We start from the raw sequence: 22992 nt of genomic DNA on the forward strand, positions 1-22992 counted from the left end.
GCCGTGGTAACTTCAAATGGTCACTAAACAAACTGTTGTAAGTCAAGGACTACCTGTATCATGTCTGTCCTTTATTATGACTTGGATGATAGGCAAATAATTGACTGAGCAATAGTGCAGTTCAGGTATTCCATGGGGTTGAATCTTGGAGCCTGGAACCATCTCAGCCACGTCGACCCCTTGCAAGGGGAGGGGGCACAATCAAGTGCCCAAAGTGGGCTCAGGCGGTCAACAGCTACTGCAGACCCCCTTGTGGGAAGAAAGCCCCCTCCCCAGCGAGTCAGGCTTGGCAGGGGGTGCAGCATCTGCTCTGTGATTAAAATGGACCCCAAAGTTAACCCATCCTGAGCCGGGCAGAGGGCCAGCCCGGGAGCCTGAGAAAAGAAGTGGAAGATGGTCTGGGGAGACTCTCGGTCCTCCGGGTCATGGCTGTGTCCCAAAGGTGCTTTTCAAAAGGCAACTGGACTTGGCGGTGGTTTTTTTCATGAAAACATTTCGCTTCTCATCCCAGGAGCTTCTTCAGTTCTTCAGTCTTCTTCAGAACTGAAGAAGCTTCTGGGATGAGAAGCGAAACATTTTCAAGGAAGAAAACCAAGAAAGTCCAGTTGCCTTTTTGGAAAGCACCTTTGGGACAAGCGGAAGAAAGCTAAACAGGTGGCAGAGATGTTGCTTCAGACCTTCTGGAGATGTTGCTGGGACTGCTCCATGGCCCGGGGCTGACTGAGCTCAGGAGATCTTGTGCACAGGTCAAATACCTTCAGGTAGAGGCTTCCTGCAGAAACGGTTTGACTGAGGGGCACTGAAGACCAGTGGCACTTTGCTTCCAGCTGCAAGAGACCATCTTGGCTTCCCAAGGAGAAGATTCTGAGGGATCCGGTGGCTTTCGGCTCTCTGGATTAGTCCTGGGTTAAAACAAGACAGCAAAATTTGATATTTTGGAGAGCTGAGAGGTGCCGTATTGGTGCATTATCTTCTCACAACTGAGAAGGGAGAGAAAACGCCTCATCATCCTAATGTTTGGAAGGAAGCTACAGCCAACTGCGGGGGGGGGGGGGGAGCAATGATGGTGCCAGTGATGGTATTTGCAGGCCAGTCGCCATTCCTTCATCTTGGAGCCTTATCTTGAAACCACCAAGCCTTTGATGGCAGACTTGAGGGCAGCTACAGAAGGAAAGTCTGAGAGAAACTTCTGCGCCAACTTCAGTGCAGAGACCTTCTGTCTCTCTTCATCCGAAGCACACACAAAAAACTTGAGCTCAGTTAAGAACATGCTGATAGGCAAGATAAACAACATTAGCCCACCAATTCATCTCTATAACATGAGAAACGTGATCAAAGAGGAGATTGGTATGTTGATGGAACTTCAAAAAGAGATGGACTGATCCTCAGAGAGGCAAACTGGGGTCCCAAAGAGACCTCAGCAGGCACAGGGCTAAATGTCCATGGAGATTCTTGGTCATCCAGGCCAAGGTTGTCCCAAAGGTATTTTTCCAAAAGGCCACTGGACCTTCTTGAAGATGTTTCCTCAGTTCAGAACTGAAGAAGCTTCTTGGATGAGAAGCGACACGTCTTCAAGGAAAAACAAAGTCCAGCTGCCTTTTGTAAAAGCACCTTTGGGGCACAAGGCTAAACTTCCTAGAGGTTTTTTAAATATACTTTTTATGTATTGATATATTGACACTCCCTCCCCCCGCCAATGAAGCTGGAGAGAAGAGTAGCTAAAGAACAAATATTTTCTTCAGGACCATCAGCTCCTCCAGGTAGAGTCAGTTTGTCCTCTGCTTTCTCCAGATTCCAGGGACCACCTTACGTACTGAGTAAGGGAGAAGTTGGGGGCCCCGGGCGAGAGCTTTTTCACAGCCACCCCCACCCTGTGGAAACGCTTTCCCAGATGTTCCATTTGCAGCCCCCCTGGTATTGCTGTGCAATGGCTGCTTCTGGCCTTTGATGAGCTGCTTGGATTAGGCTGCCATAAATAGTTGTCTGACTTTATTGATCATCATTGCGCTGCTATTGGCTTCCTGAATGTTGGCTTTTGAGGCTGATGTGCCTTGTGAACCTCTGTGAGTCGATTTGGCAGGGCAGAGTCAGAGAAAGGATGCTGGAGGAGCCAGGGGGAAGGAGGCTCCACTGGGGATGATCATGGCAGGACAAGAGCACTTCAGGACCTTGACCCCAATCACATGGGTCACTGGGAGGAACCAAAGAGCACTTCAGTCTGTTGGGCAGTTTTTCAGGCAAGAGATGGTTTAAGCAGCACATAGACAATGCCTCCTCCCCCTTCACCCTTGCACAGGTTAAATAGAGTGGGAGCCCCCCCCCACCCCACCCTTAAGGTTTCTGTGCTGTCTACACCCCTGTCTGTCCTGAATAATTTCTCTTGTTTTGAAAAGCTCCACCTGGGGCTGGCTTGACCAGCAGGCCGCCTCTCCTGGGGGAAGGTGGAGGAGGACGGTGGGGTGCATATGGTGTTGAGTGACCACACACAGAAAGGTTGAGGATATAGGTGGTGTTTATTGCTTTACAGAGTGACATTATATAGTTTGTTACTTTCAGTTACAGAGTACTTGACAGCATCTTATTGGTTCACAAAAGTCTTCCAAGCAACTAAAATCATAAGATCTTTGGTTAACTTTTACTGTTTGCTTCAGGACTTATAATGTTTATCTATAGTTAAAGTCTAAAATAAAGTCTTCCTCTTCTCTTGCTCCTCTTATCTATAGATTTATAGTAAATGTTTTCCTACTGCCATTTCTTGGCCTGCTGCTGTGCACTAACTTTCCTTATCTGAGGTTTGCCGTCCAAGATAGGAAAATTCCTGCAGGTATGCAGACTCCTACAATATGGAAACGGGGGTTCCGGGGCCCTGAGCCTGCAGCCAGCCTCCCTTCCATCTCCCTGCCTGCCACGGAGCTCCCGATAAGCAGCGACGATCCCCGACTGCTCGCGAGGGGACCACCCTGTCGGAGCTCTCCGTGCGGGGAGGGGGCGGCACTGACAGCTGCTGGGCAGGGGCGGGGCAGGTCAGCTTATAAAGCCCGGGGAAGCCGCTCCTCTTTTCTTCTCTCTGCTTCGGCTGCCCAGGGCTTGCTCTCCTCCCGGCGCGACAGGACCGGTGAGTGCCCTCCGTCCTCTTCCGACCCATCGCGGCTTCCACTCGTCGAGCGTAGGGGGCGAGTCGAAGGACCCGCTGTTTCATCGCGAAGCCTCCCGCATCCGGGGCATGGCAGCCGGTCTCTTCCCTCCATCCACTTTGAGGTTCCCGGCTCAGCGGGGCAAGCAGCAGAGGCTTGCCTTGGGGAGGGGTCAGCTGTGACCCCCGGGGCAACTCGCACTAGCCGCGGCGGCCAAGCCTGGCCAAGAGGCCCGCGCGCTCGGCTGGCGGAGGGTGGGCTCTCCCGTGGCTTTCCCAGCTGCAGAGCCCCCCGCTCCCCTCCAAGCACCCCGAGCGAGGAAGGTCGGGGAGACGCATCTGGAGAGCGCCAGGGCGAAGCTCGCTTTCTACCAGACCGAACTCCATTCTGCCTGCTAGGCAGCTCCCCTCCCGAGACCCCCGGTGGAATCGGGCTCTTCGAGGCTGCGCCTGGCACTCTCGGCGTTGAGCGCCCCTCCAGACGCCCGATGGCCCAGTTCCCGGCCCTTTCTGCCCAAAGGGAGGGAGGAGTGGGAGGGCCGTCCCTACTTGCCAGCCCCAAATCAACTCCAGCTGCGGCTTAGCCCGGCCAGCGGCTGGACCTCAGCACCTCGGAGAGATCCAAGAGAAGGCGGGAGAGATCTGAGACCCGGAATGGGCCACTTCGCCTCCGCCACATGCCCGCCCCCTCTAGCCCCGGTCTTCCAGCCACAGCCGACAAACAGCGGGCCTCCCGCCTGCCCTCCACCTCTGGCCCCGCGACCCGGGCGATTCGCGTAGGAGACTTTTACCGGGGGAGGGTCGCTGCAAGGGACACGTAGCCGCGCCTCCCGGCAGCCACTCTACGCACCGAGGGCTGGGCTTCTGTGGAGCCGTGGTGGCGCTCGGGGGGGGGGCGGGGGATGCGGCGCTGGCAGGCAGCGGGATCGGAAAGACGGTTCCTTTCTATGGGACGGACACACCCAGACACGCCTTTGGTTTGAATGTCCTGGATTCCTTGTTGACGCCTGGCAATTACCAGGGAAATTGGAAGGGTTTCCCCACCTTTTTTTTCAACAATGCAGCGGAATACCCATGATTTTTTTTTTTATTTGATTCATATGCCGCCCTTCTCCGGAGACTCAGGGTGGCTTACAGTGCGTTAAGCAATAGCCTTCATACTTTTGTATATTTATACAAAGTCAGCTTATTGCCCCCACAAACTGGGTCCTCATTTCACCTACCTTAGAAAGGATGGAAGGCTGAGTCGACCTTGAGCCTGGTGAGATTCGAACTTGCAGTAATTGCAAGCAGCAGATGTTAATAATAGTGCTTTAGTCTGCTGCGCTACCAGGGCTCTATTTGGCCGCCAAAAGATTCCGTAGGCAAGCTGGCTGCGATACAGCTTTCATACCAAAGGGGGAAAAAATCTACTTCGGCCTCGCTAGCAACTAAAAAATGAAAAGCAACTAGAAGAGTCCAGGCTGCACTGAGCGCCGCTCCTCAGAACCCCGTTTGCTCCGTGTCTCTTGCCCGCTGCTGCTTCTCCTGCGTCCAACCTCAGGTTTCAGCGTCTACGTCTAAGACTCCAGGACTAGGTAGATGTGCAGAGAGCTGAGACGGTCGAGCCAGGGCAACCTTTACCTAATGGGCCTTGATCTAATTCTCAATATATGTAGGCGTGTACAGTATGCATATATCTTTCCTCATGCAGAGAAGGTAACATGAGCCGAGTGTGCAAATCACAGCTGCAGACAGTTATTTCAATCCGTGCCAAAGATGCCACACCTGTTACCAAGAAGCTACTCCTGACGCTTAGGTTACACAAGGAAAGAGTCCGGGAAAGCCAACACCTGCAGACACCCACAAGGCTCCGGATAAAACGTTGTGTTATTTTTTCTGCTGTCTCTGAGCCCAACTATGTATATGTAATCCAATAACCTAGAAAACCCAACTCCAAACTATTTTTCAGTCACTTTCCCAGAAATTGTGCGGCCCTTGGGGCTCCCTGTGGTTGGTGGCTTTCTTGCAGAGTCTGGAGAGATTCTGTTGTCCCAAAGGTGCATTTTCAGGAAGCAACGGGACTTTCTTGTTTTTTCTTTTGAAGACGTTTTGCTTCTCATCCAAGAAGCTTCTTCAGCTCTGACAGGATAGTGGGGAATGGAAGGATTTATACTCCTTGCGGACAGCTGGTCATTTGCATCCTTTTAGAGGGTCGTTGAGGCACTTGGAGGTTTATCTGTGTCCTCACGGTCACCTGAATGGTGCAAATAGTTCCTGTAGTCTGCAATTATTCCTTTCATGCAGAGATTTCATTACCAACAAGCACTGATGATTTTCCCTAGTTGGGTCATGAAAGGTCTGGAAGGAAACCCCCAAATTCAGAAAGCACCAAGGACTCCACAGCTCAATCCCGAGCTACAGATCTTGCGCTCTGTTGGTTTTCAGAAACTACCCACTATTTTATCATTTCTAATCAATGTTCCTATGTGCATTTATAGTATTTCACACCTAAACTGGTCTGAAAAACATCCACAGCCCTTGGGTGATATGGTAGAATAGCACATGGCACTAAAAGAATGCAACTGCTTTAAATGACACTTCTCAAGGTGTTCTTTTTGCATCCTTCCTGCCCTCATTCGAATTATGGGAAAGGGCTACCTGTCTCCATCTCTTTCCTTCACGCTAACCTTACCTGCCCAGGTGTGGCATTAGCTGATTTCGTTCCGCACTCCTGGGGACTTACATGCTCAACTGAGATAATTGATATAATTCCACATCTTCACAATCTTTTATTTCAACCGCCCCCCCCCTTTGTAATACACACTTCCTTATACACTTCCTTATACACAGAAACCGTTGCTAAGTTACGAGAATTTTGTTTTTCTCCCTAAGATAAGCAAACCTGTGAGGTTCAGGGCCGAGGAGGATCTGTACTGGCACAAAAACACACAGCGGCTTAGAGTTTGATTCGAAAATCTCTCATTTTGCTCCAGGGCTGAGGTGTCACTTAACCATGGCAAGAAAATGGTGCAAAATTAACAAAAGTCTCACTCAGCAACATACATTTTGGCCTGAATTGTGGTCGTTGAGTCGAGGACTAGCTGTGCTTTTATTCCTGCACAAGAAATCCTCAACTTGCAACCGTTCATTTAGTGACCATTTGGTTACAATGGCACTGAAAAAAGCAGCTTACGACCCGTCCTCACACTTACATCAGAGCGTCCCCAGGGGGCACTTGGCAGGCGGCAGGTACATCTCCCAGGGCCGTCCCTGGGTGGGTCCCATGATCGCCGCTTTCTGACAAACATGATTCACTTGACAACCATGGGAAAAAGAGTTGTAAAATTGGGCACATCATGAAACATTGCCTTGATCCTGGAGGTGCTTTGACGGTTACAAATGTGAGGATTTGGTTAATTTTGCACCATTTTACGACCTTTCTTGCAGGGTCGTTAAGTGAATCCGGCTTCCCCGTTGACTTTGCTTGTCAGAAGGTTGCAGAAAGGGGATCACAATTCCAGTCCTAAAAGTCAGGTGCCGAGGGCCCGATTTTGAGCACGTGGCCACTGGGAAGCTGCAAGGGCCACTTTGAACCGTCACTCAGCAAATAGTTGCAAGTTGAGGATGATCTTGGCTGTTTTATCCTTCCCAAATACTTCCCCAGAGTATACTCCCCCTTTTGCCTGGAATGGCGTAGGCCTTCCTGTCTGAGCAGGGGGTTGGACTAGAAGACCTCCAAGGTCCCTTCCAACTTGGTTGTTCTGTTATTACTCTTAAATACTATACTATTTCCCTTTGGATAATTCCATTAAGAAAAATAGAAAACCCATGAAAAGTTACAAGCCCTGGAGCAAAAGGAGAGATTTTTCAATCAAACTAAACTGCTGTGTGTTTTTGTGCCCATACAGATCCTCCTTGGCCCCCATCCTCACAGGCTTATTTTTTTTTGGGGGGGGGGGAGGAAGGGGAAACAAAAATCCATAACTTAGCAACAGTTTATGAGTTGTGGAAGGGTGTGTGTATCAGGGTCCCATGGCAGCAAAGAGGAGGGGGGGGGGCTTGAAATAAAAGTTCGTGACAGTGGGGAGTTCTCTTCAGTTGAGCATTTGAGTCCCCAGGAGTGCAGAACGAAATCAGCTGCTGCCACACCTGGGCAGGTAAGGGTAGAGGGAAGGAAAGAGATGGAGACAGGGGAGCCTTTCTCATCCCATTTTGTATTTTCTACCAGCCAGGCCTGGTGGGTGGTGGTCCCCTCCTCCCTCTCCCCACGCCTTCTCTTTCTTTACCCAGCTCGGATTGGAAGAATCGCAGGATGGCCCCTTTCAGCCTCGGCCTCTTGATCTGCCTGGGGCTTGTACCCTTTGCGGCCGGTGAGTGTCCGATCCCCCTGTGACTGAAAGAGGGGAGGGGGCTCCCCCGTTCCTCTGAGGGGCTTTGCCGTTCCACTTCCTGGGAGCAAAGCCAACCTGTGGGCATTCAGGGCCTCACCCCTTTCCTGCCCTTGCAGATGCCCAAGCTGACCTCTGCCCCAGCGGCTGGCTCTCCTACAACGGCCACTGCTACGGTTACTTTGAGCAGGAGGTGAACTGGCAACAGGCTGAGGTGAGTCAGGGCAGGGCAGGGGAGGGGAGGGCAGGGGGGCCTGGCTGGGATTGGGCCCCCTGCATCTGGGGATGTGCAGTGGCACTGCCAGGGGCTCAGCCTTGCCCACCCCGTGGCTGCTGGGGCAATGCCAGGAGAAGGAGGCAACGGCCGAGACCCCAGCTTCTCCCACTGGCTGGGGAATTCTGGGAGTTGAAGTCCCCCCATCTTCAAATGACCACGGCTGAGCCACCTCGAGGGCAGGCAGCCGGCTTCCTCTGCAGCATCTCTGCCAATCTCTGCCCTCCCCCAGACCTTCTGCCAAAGCCACAATGGCCACCTGGCCTCCATTCAGACCCGTGAGGAGCACCAAGCCGTGGCCAACTTCCTGACAAAGGCTCAATGGTGGGAGCGCGAGGACGTCTGGCTGGGGCTCTTCCTCCCATCCAACGTGAGTGACCTGGGGGGGCTTGTGGTGCCCCTGCTCCCTCTGCCCCCTGGGACTCTGCCCCCCGGCTTCTTCCTCCAGTGACCAGTCTCAATGGGTTGGCTTCTGCCTCTAGAGCCGGACCTGGGCTTGGGTGGACGGCAGCCCCGTGGGCTACACCGCCTGGGAAAAGCATTACCGCCGCTCCTGGAAGACCTGCGCTGCCCTGGATGACTCTTACGGTAAGGGCCCAGGGCCAGAAGGCGGGGGAGCGGGGGAGCGGGCTCCAATCTCCAGAAGGATGCCCTGTGCTTGTCTGTGGAACTCCCTGCCACGAGGAATTCCACTGAAATGGGGCAAAAGGACTCCCATTTAACTGGTCTCTAAAGATCCCCTCCCAGTTCCCAAAACCTGAGGGGGAAACTGCACAATACCTCGGCCACAGTTCAGCCCAAAATTTCTGTTGTTAAGTGAAACGGTTGTTAAATGAGTTTTGCCCCATTTGACAAACTTTGTCAGTTGCTAAGTGAGCCTGGCTTCCCCATTGACCTGGCTGGTTGGTGCCCAGGGTGGTTCAAGGCTAACCAGTGGCCAAGGGTCCATCTGGGCTTGGTGAGGGACCCCTCCCGGAAAAGCCTGCTGGCAGCCCCCAGCCCCCTCCCCAGCCCTGACCCCCCTTTTTCTTTCCAGGGTTCATGCTGTGGGACGACGACTCCTGCTACGACCGGAACCCCTTCCTCTGCAAGAGCTTGGCAGTGGCGGCCCCCACCCAGGCCTCGCAGGGAGGCCAGCCTGGCCAGCCCTGACTCTGCCTCCTCCTCCCCCCAGCCCCCGTCATGGCCAAAGCCCAGAGCCCCTCCTGTGCCCCTGCCCGCCCCTCCCTCCGTCCATCCTCCCTATGTCCCCACCAAGGCCTCCGCAGCATCTCACAATAAACCCCTTCTGAGCAAAGGCTGGGATTCAGGGGCTGCTTTGGGGCTGCTGCCCTTGCGGGGGGTGGGGGGTAGATCCTACCCATTTAGCCCCCCCCATCTGATATGGCAGTTGAAGGCCTGCCATCTTGGGGTCGCTTCACTATCTTGTAGACTGCACTCCTCCATCAGGTGGGGTGTGGAGACCCCCCCCCCCCAATGGCCACATGTGCTGTTTCCTGCATCTGCTGCACTTCCCTCCTTGGCCAAGATGATGTCGTGTGCCCCCAACCCCACGGGAGGAGATACCCATTGCTGAGGAGGGAGGGGGGGCCCTGTGCTCCAGCTGGGGCACTTGTTCTGGGGGAGGGGCACAGGGGAATCACAGCACACCCCCCAGGCAACCAGGAAGGGCTCTCCAGAGCAAGAGGCCTCGGCTGCCAAGGGTGAAGGCTGCCCCCATCTTCTGCCGGGGAGCAGGAGGGGAAGAGGGCTCTGCAGAACCAGTGGGCACGGCTGCCTCCGGGTCTGGCCTGACCTTCGTGATGGGGCCTCTGCCCCAGCACTAAAGCTTCACAGGAAGGAACACCCCAGGCAAAATCAGGTGGCTTCACACAAGGGGGTCCCCAAAACAATCCTCCTTTATGAGTGACATCACAGGGCAACCGCTCTGACCCCCCCCCCAAATCCACGACACACCCACAGGGCAGCTCTGCAGGGCAGGAAGCGCAGCCGGCCAGCTGGCACCAGGCTCAACGATGCCCAGTATGGCCTCTCCGAAGCTGGCTGCTGCTTTCTTGTGGCTCTCGGCAAAGGCCCCCCAGCTCAGCGGGCCATTCGCCTGGGCTGCACGTCCATCAGGGCGGCTATGTCCACCATGGCCTGACGGATGTTCCCCCCAAAGCGCTTGGAGTCCTGGGGGGGGGGAGAGAAAAGAGGCATCACTCAAGGCAGCACCTGAAGGCCACAGAGGCAGGCCGGGGAAGGGGATGCTCCGTGGCCGAGGGGCCCCCTGAAGGGTCTTCCAAAGGGCCGGGCACTGGCCTTCCTTCCTCCCCCTCAGCCCACCAGCCTTTCCTTGGCCACACTCACCGTCTCAGGGCTGGAGAACTTGCTGGAAACATGAAACGTGATCAGGTTCTCACCAGCAATGATATAGGAGACCCCGTAGCCATCGTCCGCCACCTGCAGGGGGGAGGGACACCGAGGGGGCCACGCTAAGACCGGAGGACCAGCCCCTGGGCACGGGGGCCCAAGGCAAAGGGAGGAGGAACCCTTGGTGTGCCTTGCCAGAGCCCCCACCCCTTTCCGGCTCTTCTGTCTCGCGCCTGCATTTCGTCCTGTCCCAAAGAAGCAAACTCCTCTCATGCCCCACCTTCCTTCCAAAGCAGGCAGGGCAGGGAGGGTGCTCTCCCTGGGCAAAGGCCCCTCCATTCCACCAGAAGGTGGCCACGCTGGGCAGATTTTGACTCATCCCCAAAGCCAGGAGGGGTCAGGCCCTCCATTCATGGATGAAAGATCCCCATGATTGGGTTGGTGCAGCCCCCGGGAAGTGGGCAAAGCATGTGGGCAAGGCCATTGCAGCCTCCTTTTGTCCTGCTGCCAATCAACCCCGGGCATGGACTCAAGTGGGAGTTTTTAGGGAAAAGTCCCTTGGCAGCTTTTGCCCTCGGGACACATAACTCGTTCCCACCAACCTCGGTGCAATCGACTCTGGCACTCCCCCCTTCCCCCCCCCTCTCCCGGGAGACCCAGGACCTTGGCATGTCCCTCTGCACAGCCTTTGTCCCTTCCCTGCCTCCACCCCCACCCCCCCACTCCAGCTGGCCGGCCCCCCTCACCGGCCCAAAGCCCCCGCCAGAGGAGACGTAGTCCGGATGGGCCTCCAGGCTGAACATCTTGATCTGCTGCTGGGGGGTCTGGCTGGTGGAGAGGCGCCAGGGCTCGGACAGCACCTGTGGAGTGTGTGGGAGGGGGAGAGGACAGATCAGCCCCAGCAAGGCCAGCTTCTCTTCCCTCTCAAACCGCAGCCCCACAGGGCGGCCACCTGCTCAGTCCGGCCACAGTGCAGAGCCCCTCCTCAAAGCCTGGGGCCCCACGGCCAGCTCCCCCCATCACCTTGTCCAGAAAGGGAGACTTCACCCCGAGGTAGCGCGACATCACGTAGAGGCAGAAGAGATGCCGGTCGATGCCGGCCCCCGTCATGGCCAGGCGGTACATCTGCTGGTGCTTCTCGGCCGCTGCCCGGAAGAGCTGCAGCCGGTCCAGGGGCTACAGGGAGACCAGGTTGGGGGGGGGGAGAAGGGGGTGATGCCCAGCCTGATCAGCTGTTTGGCCCCTCCAGGGTGGGCAGTTTCAGGCGCTGCCAAGACGCCTCCTGTGCTGGAGTCATGTTGGGCCACCTTTCCCCAGCCTCCCTTCTCTATCCTGACCCTGCCTCTATCGGGATCCCACCACAAGCCCCCTCCCCATCTTCCTCCGAGTGATGAAGGAGCTTCCCTTGCTTAGGGGGTCCCACGTTCACTGGGGCACCATTTCCATGCACCCCTACTGAGCCCAAGTTTAGAGCTCTGGAGGCGTCGAAGTCTCCCACCTGCTCGGCACACCCATCCTCCCCCTGGCCAGACGGCTGGAGAGGCAACTGGGCGAGGGGGCACCAGGCAGCTGCGTCTGAAATGCCCTGGAGTTTAATTCCGGCCTCTGCCCGTGGTGGGTGCCCACAGCAGAAAAGCTGGACAACCACCAGGCTGCGATCCGTGGGATCCCCTGGAACCACAACCTTCACCCCACCCCTTTCGGGGAAAGCACCCCCATCCTCCTGGGGCTGGGCGGGAGATGCCACTTTGCACCCCCTCCCGAGGCTCTCTGGGGCTTCTGCGATGTCCCATGAAAGGCAGTGGTGGGCTGCAGGTGGGGCAGGATGGGGCTGAACGAGCGGGGGACTCACGCTGCAGTTCGGGTCGTTCATGCTGAGCACAAAGGCCGTCACCTCGCTGGTGCAGGAGCGCACGGTCTCCGTCCGGCCCTCACGGAAGAGCCGCGTCATGGAGGCCTCGTAGGTGAGGCAGAAGTGGCCCCTGTCCTGGAGGGGGCAGGAGAAGGAGGAGCTGGATGAGGAATACAAAACCCTCACCACGACCATGGCTTCCCCGTAGCTCCCCTTGGCAGCCGGACTGCACTGCTTCCCCAGCTGAGAGCCCGGGGCCCCCTCCTCACCCGGAAGTTTGCCAGCTGCAGGGCGATCTGGATGAAGCTGTCGGGGCTGGTCCGGCATTTCTTGATCAGCCCTTTGCCGAAAGCGCTGAAGCAGAAGCAGCAGAAGTCCACTTCCTCCGCCAGCGCTCGGGCCTCGCTGTACGACGCATCGATGGTACGGATGCACTGCGGGGAGAGGCAGCCTGAAACTGCGGGCGGGCGGGGGGGGGGGGCATCCAGGAGCCCCGGGGGGAGGGGCTCCCTCCCTCTGTGTGAATTTCTCCAGCCACAATGGAGAGGAGTCAAGGATGAACCCTCACCCTGTGCCAGCAGAATGCCATCCCGGGGTCTTTGTAGCACACCAGAAGAAATCAATAAACCACCTTCTGGCTTGCAAAGTGTCCCACGTTTACAGTAGGGTTCCCACATCCCTGACTACCCACAACAACATCCCATTTGACCCAGAGTAGCTCTCTGGTGTGCCAGCCTGTGCCAGCTTTCTATAAGGGAGGTCTTTGCCCCTTGAATCAGCCATCCAAGAGAGAGGAGGCCCTCTGGCAGGGAGGCTTTAACGGGGATCTCTGCACTCAACAGGAGGCTGGACTGGATGGCCTCAAGGGCCCCATCCTAACTGAGGAGCCTAAGGCTGGGCAGAGTTTCTTTGTTCCAAGGAGCCCGTCAGCAACCTTCACACCCCCAGAGGGAGGTTTTCAGGAGGGAGCCTCTTGTGGGGGTCTCCCACCTGCTTCCTGGGCAGAGTAGTTCTCACGAGGGGCAGGGGAAGACCCCACCCTCTTCCCACTGAGACCCTTTCAGTGGCCCCACTCTGGACAGCCACCAGGCCCACCTCTTCTGGAAGGTCCCACATCAAACGCTGCGGGGGGAGAAGATCGGTGTTGGGCACCCCGTGGCAGTGGCCGCCATTGCAGTAACCCAGCTGGATCTGGTCCGTCGCCAGCATGAACTGGGCAGCGAGAGGAAGGAAGGGAGGGAGGGAGGGAGAGAAAAGGCAGCTTGCTCTGGCCTCCCACTCCCGTTCCCATCAGCCTTAGCCAGCCTGTCCCCAAGCAGTGCTGAGGAAATGGACAGGCTGTGGCCCTTGGCAGGGACCCCCCCGAGGGAGACTGACAGGGCCGCTCACCTCCCAAAGGTGCCCCATGACAGGAGCGTCGGCCCACGAGTGCTCGGCGTTGCCCCCCAGTTTGCCGTTGGGATAGACCACCAGCGTGAAGGACTTGTCGAACCACCTGGGGAAGAGAGCCCACCTGCACCAAAGCTGGCACGGGCTCCGGGCAACCCCCAGAAGCCCCAGAGGCCAGGAGGCAGGAGGAGGAGGAGGCCCTCCCCTCTACGGGGGTGTCGGGGGGGGAGGGGCGCAGAGTTCCCAGGACCAAGATGCCCTGCACAGGAAGCGGGTCCGACTGTCCTCCCGCCCCGCCCCCCTTCTTGCTCCCTGCCCGAGCCCAGGAGGGGGCCAGGCCCTGAAGGGAAAACAGTGGAGTCCAGGATGGAGGGAACAGTTCTGTCTAGTGGTTAAAGCACCAAGCTAGAAAGCAAGAAACTGTGAGTTCAGGTCTTGCCTTAACCATGAAAGCCGGCCAGTTCCTCACAGGGTTGTTGTTGTTGTGGGGAAAAGAGGAGGAGGAGGAGGAGGAGGAAAGAGTGCGGGATAGATTCAACCGCCTTGAGCAGTTTGTGGAAATAGCGAAGGCAGGGTATAAATAATCCCCGTGTGCCATCCCAGCCCAACTGAAGCCGGATGCCCTCACCGGTCATAGCAGTGCCCGTGCAGGAGGCTCTTGGCATAGTCGCTGAGGCTCTCCTCCCGCTCGGGGCTGAAGCCTTGTGACTCTTCGTCCAGCACCAGGAAGAAGGCGGCTCGGTCGATGCAGTCCAGCGACGTCCTGTTCTTGCCCCGGCTGAAGAATCTGGCACGGGCCTCGGCCCAGGGCACCCTGGAGGCGGGGGGGAAGAGGGGGGCCCTGGCTGCCATGCGTGCCTCCAGGGTGGGCCTGGGCTCCGGGGCTCCGGGCGCATGCGGGCACCCGTGGTCGTGCCCACTCCCCCACTGCAGGGGGCGGCTCCCTCTTCCCGCCGGCCCCCTCCCGCACGGGCTACCTGCTCCCTGCAGTGAGGGCCGCCAGCCTCAGCTCCCCCGGCTGCGGAGGGGAGGGGTTGTCCAGGATGCGCTGGAACTGCATCTCCAGGTCCCGGGGTGGCAGCTGCTTCCCCCCGTGGTAGAGCCATACTTTGAAGAAGCGCCCTCTGTGGAAGACTGCCAGGTGCCTGCTGTCAGCCAGGTGCAGGAGGGAATCTGGGGGGGGGGTGAGGGGGGATGAGTGACAGGTTGCCCCCCCCTCACGGTGGTCCCTGAAGGGCAATGGGGCCTGACCTCTGCTCCACGGTCCTGACCCACAAACCAGCCTACCCCCTTTTCCCTGCTTCAGGGGCTTGGCATGAGAAGAAGGGTGGGAGGTCCTGAGGTCAAGGGTCAACCCTCCTGCTTCTCTGTTGAAAGGGAGGATTGGCCAATCTCCCCCCAGGGGCCTCCCCTCCCCCACTCCCCATCTGGGTCAGTTGCTGATTTCAGGTCAAAGTGGTTACAGAGGATCCTCGACTTACAGCTGCCCATTTAGTGGCCAAGGTTACGATGGCACTGAAAAAAGTGTCTTACGACCGTTTTTTACACTTATGACCACGGCAGCATCCCTGGGGTCATGTGATCAAAGTTGGGACGCTTGGCGCCTTCCTCCCTCAGCGCTGCCCACCTGCCTCTTTGCCAGGGATGCGTGTCGTGTTGAACATCCGTTCCATCTGGTAGGAGCACATGGGCACCACTCCCAGCGCCATCACCTGCGGGCAGAAACGGGCCGAGGGGGGCTCAGCAGAGAAGGGGCACCGGGCAAGACGGACCAGAATCCCTGCAAGGGGAGGGGGTGGCAGAGGAGTAGGCAGGAGGGGACCCTCCCCCCAGCTCCTTTCCCCAGGGGGCGCTACGGTTGGCAGCAAGGAGAATCTCTCTTTCCAGCAGAGAAACAGATCCTTTTAGTTTGGGGGGGGGGATTCTAAAGAAGCCCCTAAACCCAGCCAAGCCCAGGGAGGCTCTCTGGATAAGGGAAGGGGAGCCTTGCCCGGGCACCCTTTGCCAGGGGGCAGGCAGGCCTTTCTGGAGGGGGCACCTTTTCCTCTAGGAGGCTTCTGGGAAAGTGCTGTGTGGGGAGCCCCTCCCCCAAAACCTTTCACTCACGGGCGGAAGCTCTTCCCGGTCCAACTGGCGTCGGTACTTCAGGATGGCGTGCACGCAGTTGCCTGCTCGGGCAGCCTGGATGGGCGTGGGGGTGATGTAGAGAAAGTCCTGCGGGGGGAGGGGGGAGGAGGAGAGAGGGAACAGCCAATGACCTGGCAGGCAGGCAGGCAGGCAGGGGAACCCCCCTCCCCCTCCCGGCCAGGCTCTGACCCAGCCCCCCAGTGGCTGAGACTCACCATGAGGTAGTAGTTGCTGTTGACCATGATGGGGCCCCTCCCCCGCAGGTAGATGTACTCCTCCCACCAGTCGCTCACCTGTGGGAGAGAAGGGCTTCCTTAGGGGGCTGCCAGGGTGGGGGCCCTCTCCTGGGGGAGGCTCCCTCCACAGGCCGGGCTCCAAGGACCAGGGGCCGAGCCATGGATTTGTGGGGGTGGGTGGGATGCAGGAACTCACGTAGTTGGTGGCCCACCAGGACTTGAGGACTAGGAACTTCTGGAGGCGGGGGGCCATCTTCTGCTGGAAATCCCTGGCCAGGCTGTCCATCTGCTCGAACTTCTCCTTGTCCAGCAAGGGCCGCACAGACTCCAGATACTGCGGGCAAAGCAAGGGGCACTGGGGCCCACTACTTGCAACCCCCCACGGGCCCACCTGGGCCCAGAGACCGTGACTCTGGGCAAGGGTCCCAGGGCACCACTGGGCAGTGGCGGAAGGGGGAGGGGGAGACTGGTGGGTCCCAGCATCAGCACAAGCCCCACTGCCTCAGGCAGCCTCTGCTTTAGCCCCACGGACCGGACTGGGAGGAGGGGCCTCTTCTCTCTGGGAATATGCAGCCCCCGCTTTCAAATTGGGGCACGACACTCTGGGTCTGTTGTGGCCTCCCCTCTGGGAGGCTCCTAAGCCCCACCCAGCCAGAAGCAGCAACTGGGGCACTGCCTGCCCCCCTCCCTCCCTCCCTCCCGGCAGGAAGAGGCAAGCAGCAGGGGGCTGCAGGCAGACCCCCTCAGTCATGGAGAAGGCACTTAGGGAACCCTTCCTGCCCCCATGCCATCGCTGACCCTTCAGCCCCTGACCCACACTCAAGGCAGCACCCCCTTCTCCCGACACCTCTGAGAGGCCCTTCCGGCTCAGGGCAGCTGGGCCCTTACCCTCTGGATGGTGTCCCCCACGCTGGGCACCGGCAGCTTGGGCAAGGAGGTCTGGAAGCTGTAGAGCAGCGGGTGGCGCCCGGACATGACTTTCACCAAGACCTGCGAGGGGAGGGTGGTCAGGCGGGGAGGGGGCAGGCCCTGGCCCCCGGCCCCCTCGTCTTGTGGAGAGCCAGACGGAGCTGAAGGGCAAGGCTTCCCTTCCCCTGCCAGAGAGGGCCCCACTTGGACCCCGGGGCCTCACCACCCAGACTTTGGTGCTGAAGCTGGTCTTGCCGTGGGGCTCGAACATCCAGCCGTGGTAGGAGAGCAGCAGCTTCAACATCTGGCGGCGCAGCCAGATGCCCAGGACCCAGACGCCCGTGGAGAAGACCAGGGCACTGAGCAGGGTCTGCTGGCGGAGGTTGAAGTAGCAGCTGCAGCTGGAGGGACACAGAGGGAGGGGGGGTTTCTGGACAGTGGTCTGGGCAGGCCAGGTGAGTGGCTGGAGGGAGGGGGCGTCCCCTCACTGGAGGTTTGCAAAGGGGGGGCTGGGTAGCCATCCGTAGGGGATGGTGTAGGAGAGTGCAATATGCAGGTGGGGTGGGCTTGATGACCTCTGAGATCCTTTACAGCTTCCAAGGCCCCTGCTGTCCCAGGAAAAGAGGGGGAGGACTTCCACGCTCAGAGGTCAAGGTGGCTCCCTGGGGGGAAGCAGGGTCCTTGAGGGAGGGGGTAAGGCCTTGGGAAGACACGGCTGCCTTCAGGAGTTCCCCTGCCCCATGGGCCTCCAACCCCCCTCCCCAATGCTGCACTGAGCCCTTGAGAGGCTCCCAAGGATTGCAGCTGCAGGACCCCCAGGTCTTCCCATCACCCCACCTCAGGCGGCCCCCTTGCAAAGGGCCGGAAGCTACATTGCTCTGGAGTGCTTCCCCTGCCAGGTGCTGGGAGGGAGGGGTCAGGACTGGCGCTCACCTGGTGAGCAGGTGCCTCTGGATTCTGCTGATAAGTCCCCTGGAGAGGTCCACGTGGACCCACGTGCTGCCCACGGTCACGGCAGTGATGGCCAGCCAGCCGGAGGGGGAGCCAGGATACACCCCGGTCAGGAAGCTGTTCTGTGAAATTGGCCCTGTCAGAGGGAGGGATTTGGAAGCCCCCCATACCTCTAAAAACAGGGGAAGAGAACCCCCAAGCGAAGGGCAATCCTGCCTCCCCCTTCTCTGCCGAGTAAAAGCCGGGCGAGCAACCACACAATTGGGGTCCCTGGCAGAAGTGGGTGGTCCCAGCAAGGAGGGTGGACCGTGGGGCAACCCTCAAATCCAGCCCCAGATGCCGAGCCTGCCAGGGAAGGGGAGGGGTCTCCCAGGAAGGCAGCCAGGCCAAGGTCTGGCCGCTGGCTCACCCTCAAGACCCCAGGCATGGAGGGGGGCTGCCCCGGATTTTGCCAGAACCTCCCCTCCCCCGTGTGCCCTCCCAGCTGACCTTGAGCCGGATGAAGCGTTTCTTCCAGGAATGGAGGCCCGACAGGTAGATCTGCTTCAGGGCTTCCTGGCTCAGCCGGAAATCCACCCCATCCGGAGTGACCGTGAACTGGAAGGCGACCGCCTGGTGGGCTTCCGCCATCTTGCCTGGGAGGAGGAATTGGGGCAGGGGTCTTCACCCAGTTGCTGCTTCGCCTTGGGAGGTTCACACCACTCGGTGGGACTTAGCTTACTACCTCCCCTCCCCTCTCCCATTCCAATCCCATTGACCCTGGAAGGAAAGAAATACAGTGCCTCCACATGCAGAGCCCTCAGGGCATGTGCAGAGTGCACTCTTGTGAAGAAGGCCTTGCTGGAAGGGTGGGGGAGAAGAGTCCCCGAGGGCAGGGACCCTACAGCCAGACTCTGCTCTGCAAAAGGGAACCGGGGTGGGGGGGCACTGCCTCACCTCATCCCCCCCCAGCACTAATCCCCCCCCCCGGGGCTATTCTGCCTCTGAGGGGGAGGCAAGACCTCCTTTGGGAAGAGGACAAAGGCGCCCAGGAGACCCCGGAAACCGTCCACCTAACTGGCTGCCAGCACTACAAGGGATTCCCCAGAAACCGTTTCTCATCACGGGACCCCCGTTTTCTCCCCTCTCGCTCCCCAAACTGGAACCCTCTGCTGGAGGCTTCCCCCCCCCCCTTACCACCCATGTGCCTCTCCGCCTGACCCCTTGTCCACGTCGTTCCATGGGTCGCAGCTCAGGAGTCTATGTGGGTCTACACAAGGGGCTCCTCCAGTGAGCCAAACCCTCCCCATTCCAGCCCCCCCATCCCGCTAACCTGGAAAGGTGGATTTAGGCTCAGTGTCAGCAGCAGCCTCTAGGCAGAGCCTGGGAAGGTGTGTGTGTGTGGGGGGGGCAGAGCTTGAGGGCTTGCTTCTCTCTCTTCTGCTCCTTTTCCCGCTTAGGCCTGTGGGGAAACACGCAGGGACCAGGGTCAAGGTTGCCATGAGGGCTGACTCTGGGGGCAACGTTTCCCTCCCTCCCTCCCCCGCCAGCTGATCTGCAGCCACCCGTCTGTTTACACAAGGAGCCGCTTGGCTGGAGAGGCTGTTTCCGTCACGTGAGGCTGGCATTCCAGGCTGGCATCAGGCGCAGGGTGGGTGGGCGCCCTAGCCGGGAAGGAGGGGAGACCCAACTAGGAGGGAGAAGGGCCCTCGAGGACGCTCGTGACAGAGAGCACCCCGACCCCCTCCCCAGGGATTATGAACTGCCTCCCCTTCCTCTGAAGTCTTTATTATTTATTCTATGTAAGAACTATCTCAATGCCCCGTCAGAATTCTCCCCTCCATCCCTGCTGCCTCCTCTTGAACCCACCCCACCCTGGGTGCGAATTGAGGGAGATGTGGGGGGGGGGGAGGAAGCAGGCAGGAGGAAGCCATTCTAGTTGAGGTGACTCAGGAACCCTGACTTTCTTTCCTTCTTACTTCTCTTTTCCTTCGTTTCTTCCTTCCACCCTTCCTTCCTTCCTTCCACCCACCCTCCCATCCCTCCTTCCTCCCTCCCTCTTTTCTTTCATTTCCTTCTTTCCCTCCCTCTTTTCCTTCATTTCTTCCTTATTTCCTTCCTTCCATCCACCCAAATCCATCCTTCTTTGCGCTTGGCCACAATCCAGAAGTGGGGAGGGACAATCTTCACAGCTGGCACAGCATTTCTATGCAGGGGGCCCAGGTGACCAGCCTCCTCACAGCAGGTCTGAGGCGGAGCCTGGCAGCAGGTGTCTCAACCCTCCAGAAGACCCTTCCTCAATCCACAGACTGCTGGAGTGGCCTTTCCTTTGCAGCCTAGGATTTTCGGGTGTCGTACCCCCTGCCCCCCCATCCTGCTGGAGATCAAGAGAAGGCTGTCACCCAGCCAGCCCACCCTCTTGGGCTGCATCCCCCCTCCCTCAGGAAACTGGAGTCCAGGCTTGCCCCCTGATGCCTCTTGTTGAGCAAGACCCCACCAAGGGATTTCCGGAGGACCCCCAGACCTCCCCGTCCCCCGGATTCTGCCAGCGCAGCTGCCTAGGAAAGCCACCTCAGGCGCTCTGCTCCAGAAGGGCGAGACCCTCCCCCTCCCTTGGGCGTCCCCACAGAGACAGCCTGGGGGGCTGCAGCTGTGACAAACAAGGGCTGGGGGGGCGGGGTCTTCAGGCATCCAAAACCCTAAAAGGAGCAAATCTTTTGGAATGGGGGCCTTAGGACTTTGGCCAGGAAACTCATCAGGCTCCCAACGTCAACCTTCCCAAGGTGAAGAAGGTTGGATCCTGACTTCTCACTGGCATCTTCGGAGCCCCCTCCGCGGGACCCTTGAGCGGCTCTGGGCGGCGGCGGGGGGAGGGGGGCGGCCCACCGGGGACCGTAGCCGGAGCCCCCTCCTGCCTCCCCGGGCGAGCCAAGCCGCGCGAGCCGAAGGGCCAGGGACCCCCGCCCCCAGGGCAGATCCGGAGCTCACCGACCGGACGGGGAGGCTGCTCTGTCCGCGCGGGAGGAAAAGCCCGGTCGCCGCACCCCGCTGGCCCCTTCCTTCCCCCCGACCGGAGGCGGCGGCGGCCCTCCTGTAACCGGACACCGGCGGTGGCGGCGGCCGCCCTAGTTGGGAAGAGGAAGCGGGCGGCGCCTCCAGCCCCTCCCCCGAGTCTCCTGGGCGGCGGGAGGCGGACCCGCGACCCCTGCCCGCTCCGTCCAGCACCTAAAGCGGCTCCGGTCGCCTCCTCCGACGGGAAGGAGGGAGTGCGGGGGGGCCCCTGAAGGAACGCGGGGAGCTTCCGGGGGTCTCCAGGCGGAATTTCTAATCCCAGGCGACCCGGTCTCGCCTGGGGGGTCCCTGGCGAGGATTCTGGCTCTTCCCCGACGGTCTTTCCCCTCTTAACTTGCTTGAGCGAGCAAAGCGGGGCGCCGACCGGGACTCCGCAGCCCGTTTGCCCAGAGGACGGACCGCCCCACCCGCCTCCGCCACGTCGCTCTCCGCCTGGCCCGCCCCTTCCCCATTCTGCGGCCCAGACCCTTCCCCGGCCGGCCGGGGGGGCTTCTCCTGAGCGGCGGGGCCGGTCAGGTGCGGGGCGGGGGCTTCCGCGTGCAAACCGCCGCCGCCGCCTCCCGTTGCTTTCCAGCGGCCTTTGCGCGCGGCGGCCCCAGGATTCCGGCCAACCGTCGCGCAGGCCCCGTCCCCGCCCCCGGACGCTTCGGCTTCCCCGGCTTTCCTTTTTTGGTTTAGGCTCCGAAGAGAAGAGAAGAGAAGAAGAGAAGAGAAGAGAAGAGGCGCAAGCAAATTAACCGGCGTCCCGACGGGGCTGGGCGGCCTCTGAGCCTGGGCAGGGTTGCAATGCAAAGGCCCGGCGCCCCCCTCCGCCTGCGGCGTCCGGAGCCCTCCACGACCCGTTGCGCCGCTTCGGGCACGGCGGGCACTGGGCAGGTTCCCCGCCGGCTCTCTCCGGGCCTGAGCCCCCCCGTCCCTCGGGCGCTCGCACATCCCAGTTCGGCCAAAGGCCCGGCGGAGCCCTCGGGCCCCCTGCTCAGCTGGGCTCAGCTCGCCTCGCTTCGTTTGAGTTTGTCCGCCGGTCCGATTCAGCCCTTCCGGGAGTCCCCGGCGTCACCGGGGCTATCCGAGCGCTTCCCTACCTCCCGAAGCAGAAGCAGGCCAGGGAGCAAAGGTCCGGCAGGTGCCTTCGCCCGGCCACCGGGGCTCCGGGGCGGCTTACGGGTCATTGCGGGGTGTTCATGCAGCCAACGGGGTAAGCGAGGGTGCAAATGGCTCAGGGGAACGGAAGCGCGGCTCTTCCGGTGTGCAAGGAGCCGTTTGCGCAGGGAAGCGACCAGAACTGAGAAGGGCAGAATTGCGAGGGGCTCCTTCAGCTGCAGGGTAAAGGTCAGCTGCAAATGGGTGGGGGGGGAGGCCCTATACGGGGGAAAGGGAGGACACAGCCCTTCCCCCAGCAGAGCCCCTCATCCTGATGCACCGCCTGGGCCCATGCTGAGCCAGGGTTCCCTTCGTTATCAATTTGTTGGCTAACCAACAAACCAGGCTAAAGGACGGAAAGCTCCTGGGCAGGTTTCCAGGTGGCAGAGGCCAAGCGAGGGCTGGCAAGAGGGACGCGCCCCCTGCCTGGCACAACAAGGGCAGAACTGAGGGGCTCCGCAACTGCTCTGCTGCAAAACGTGAGGCTGCTGCACCCGGGAACAAGGAGGCTGTCCCGCCAGGCCCCCTGTGCTATAAATAGGGGCTGGAATTTGGGTGAGAGGGCGGCTGGCTGGGAGGAGGGGAGGACAGCTGCTGTCCTGGGCTGGCCCCCCTGCTGCCAGCCAGCCTCTCCCAGGCGCCCCCCCCCCCCGTCAGGGAACTGCTGCCCTCCAGCCTCCTCTTTCCAAAGGGGATTTCACGGTTGGTCTGAATTGCAGCTGTTGAGCTTGGGGGCCCAGGAGACCCGGCCTCTAAACAGGCAAGAGGCTGGGTGCCCACAACTCTGGACACAGCCCATTGAGATTGTGGCACACACCAAGCCTCAAATAACCCCCCCACATGATTCCACGGGGTGTGTGAATGTTGCTGCTGGGCCTTTCCCTCGGCTGCTAATTGCCGCAGGAGCCCATCCTCCTGCAAAGGCCCCACCAGCCCCAGGCCCGAGTGGAGCCCTTGCCTGGGGGTGGGGCGGGGGGCGGGGTGGAAAAGAAAAAAAGAACAGAAGCAGCAGCAGCAAATTGAGAAGGAATGAAAGGCAGGAGATCAAGAATTCCTACTAAGGTTACCCACCAGTAGTCCTCAATTTACAGCCATTCATTTAGTGACCGAAGTTACAACAGCATTGGAAAAAGTGACTTATGATTGTTTTTCATACTTACAATTGCAGTATCTCCACGGTCACAGGGTCAAGTGACTCATGACGGTCC

At 59.4% G+C, this 22992-nt stretch overlaps 2 protein-coding genes across 2 annotated transcripts; one reads left to right on the forward strand and one right to left on the reverse strand.

Moving 5' to 3' along the window:
* Positions 1–3011: 3011 nt before the first annotated feature.
* LOC117672971 (rheacalcin-1-like) lies at positions 3012–9074 on the forward strand. The gene is made up of 6 exons (XM_034430069.3): positions 3012–3115; positions 7406–7485; positions 7623–7717; positions 8010–8147; positions 8260–8365; positions 8814–9074. Exons 2-6 carry the CDS (start codon positions 7428–7430, stop codon positions 8927–8929), a joined length of 513 nt encoding a protein of 170 aa, XP_034285960.2. The 5' UTR covers positions 3012–3115; positions 7406–7427; the 3' UTR covers positions 8930–9074.
* Positions 9075–9657: 583 nt separating this feature from the next.
* On the reverse strand, positions 9658–20992 carry CPT1B (carnitine palmitoyltransferase 1B). Its single transcript, XM_087873523.1, has 19 exons — positions 18906–20992; positions 18083–18228; positions 17576–17715; positions 16866–17043; positions 16622–16723; positions 15930–16067; positions 15713–15790; positions 15477–15584; positions 14998–15082; positions 14348–14543; positions 13999–14184; positions 13371–13476; positions 13077–13193; positions 12251–12415; positions 11982–12116; positions 11153–11305; positions 10876–10989; positions 10127–10219; positions 9658–9949 (listed from the first exon to the last, which is right to left on the reverse strand). Exons 1-19 carry the CDS (start codon positions 19198–19200, stop codon positions 9860–9862), a joined length of 2625 nt encoding a protein of 874 aa, XP_087729649.1. The 5' UTR covers positions 19201–20992; the 3' UTR covers positions 9658–9859.
* Positions 20993–22992: the final 2000 nt, after the last annotated feature.

The sequence above is a fragment of the Pantherophis guttatus genome, chromosome 7 (genome assembly GCF_059756535.1).
Source record: "Pantherophis guttatus breed Tessera chromosome 7, ASM5975653v1, whole genome shotgun sequence".
NCBI lineage: Eukaryota > Metazoa > Chordata > Lepidosauria > Squamata > Colubridae > Pantherophis > Pantherophis guttatus.

Excerpts from the sequence above, each read along its gene's own strand:
- LOC117672971 (XM_034430069.3), top strand. The coding sequence starts at position 7,428 with ATGGCCCCTTTCAGCCTCGGCCTCTTGATCTGCCTGGGGCTTGTACCC. Across the intron at positions 7,486-7,622 it reads GCTTGTACCCTTTGCGGCCG|ATGCCCAAGCTGACCTCTGC; the intron begins GTGAGTGTCCGA and ends CTGCCCTTGCAG. Across the intron at positions 8,148-8,259 it reads GGCTCTTCCTCCCATCCAAC|AGCCGGACCTGGGCTTGGGT; the intron begins GTGAGTGACCTG and ends TTCTGCCTCTAG.
- CPT1B (XM_087873523.1), bottom strand. The coding sequence starts at position 19,200 with ATGCCAGCCTCACGTGACGGAAACAGCCTCTCCAGCCAAGCGGCTCCT. Across the intron at positions 14,185-14,347 it reads GCCCTCACTGCAGGGAGCAG|GGTGCCCTGGGCCGAGGCCC; the intron begins GTAGCCCGTGCG and ends CCCCGCCTCCAG. Across the intron at positions 13,194-13,370 it reads TCATGGGGCACCTTTGGGAG|TTCATGCTGGCGACGGACCA; the intron begins GTGAGCGGCCCT and ends CTCGCTGCCCAG.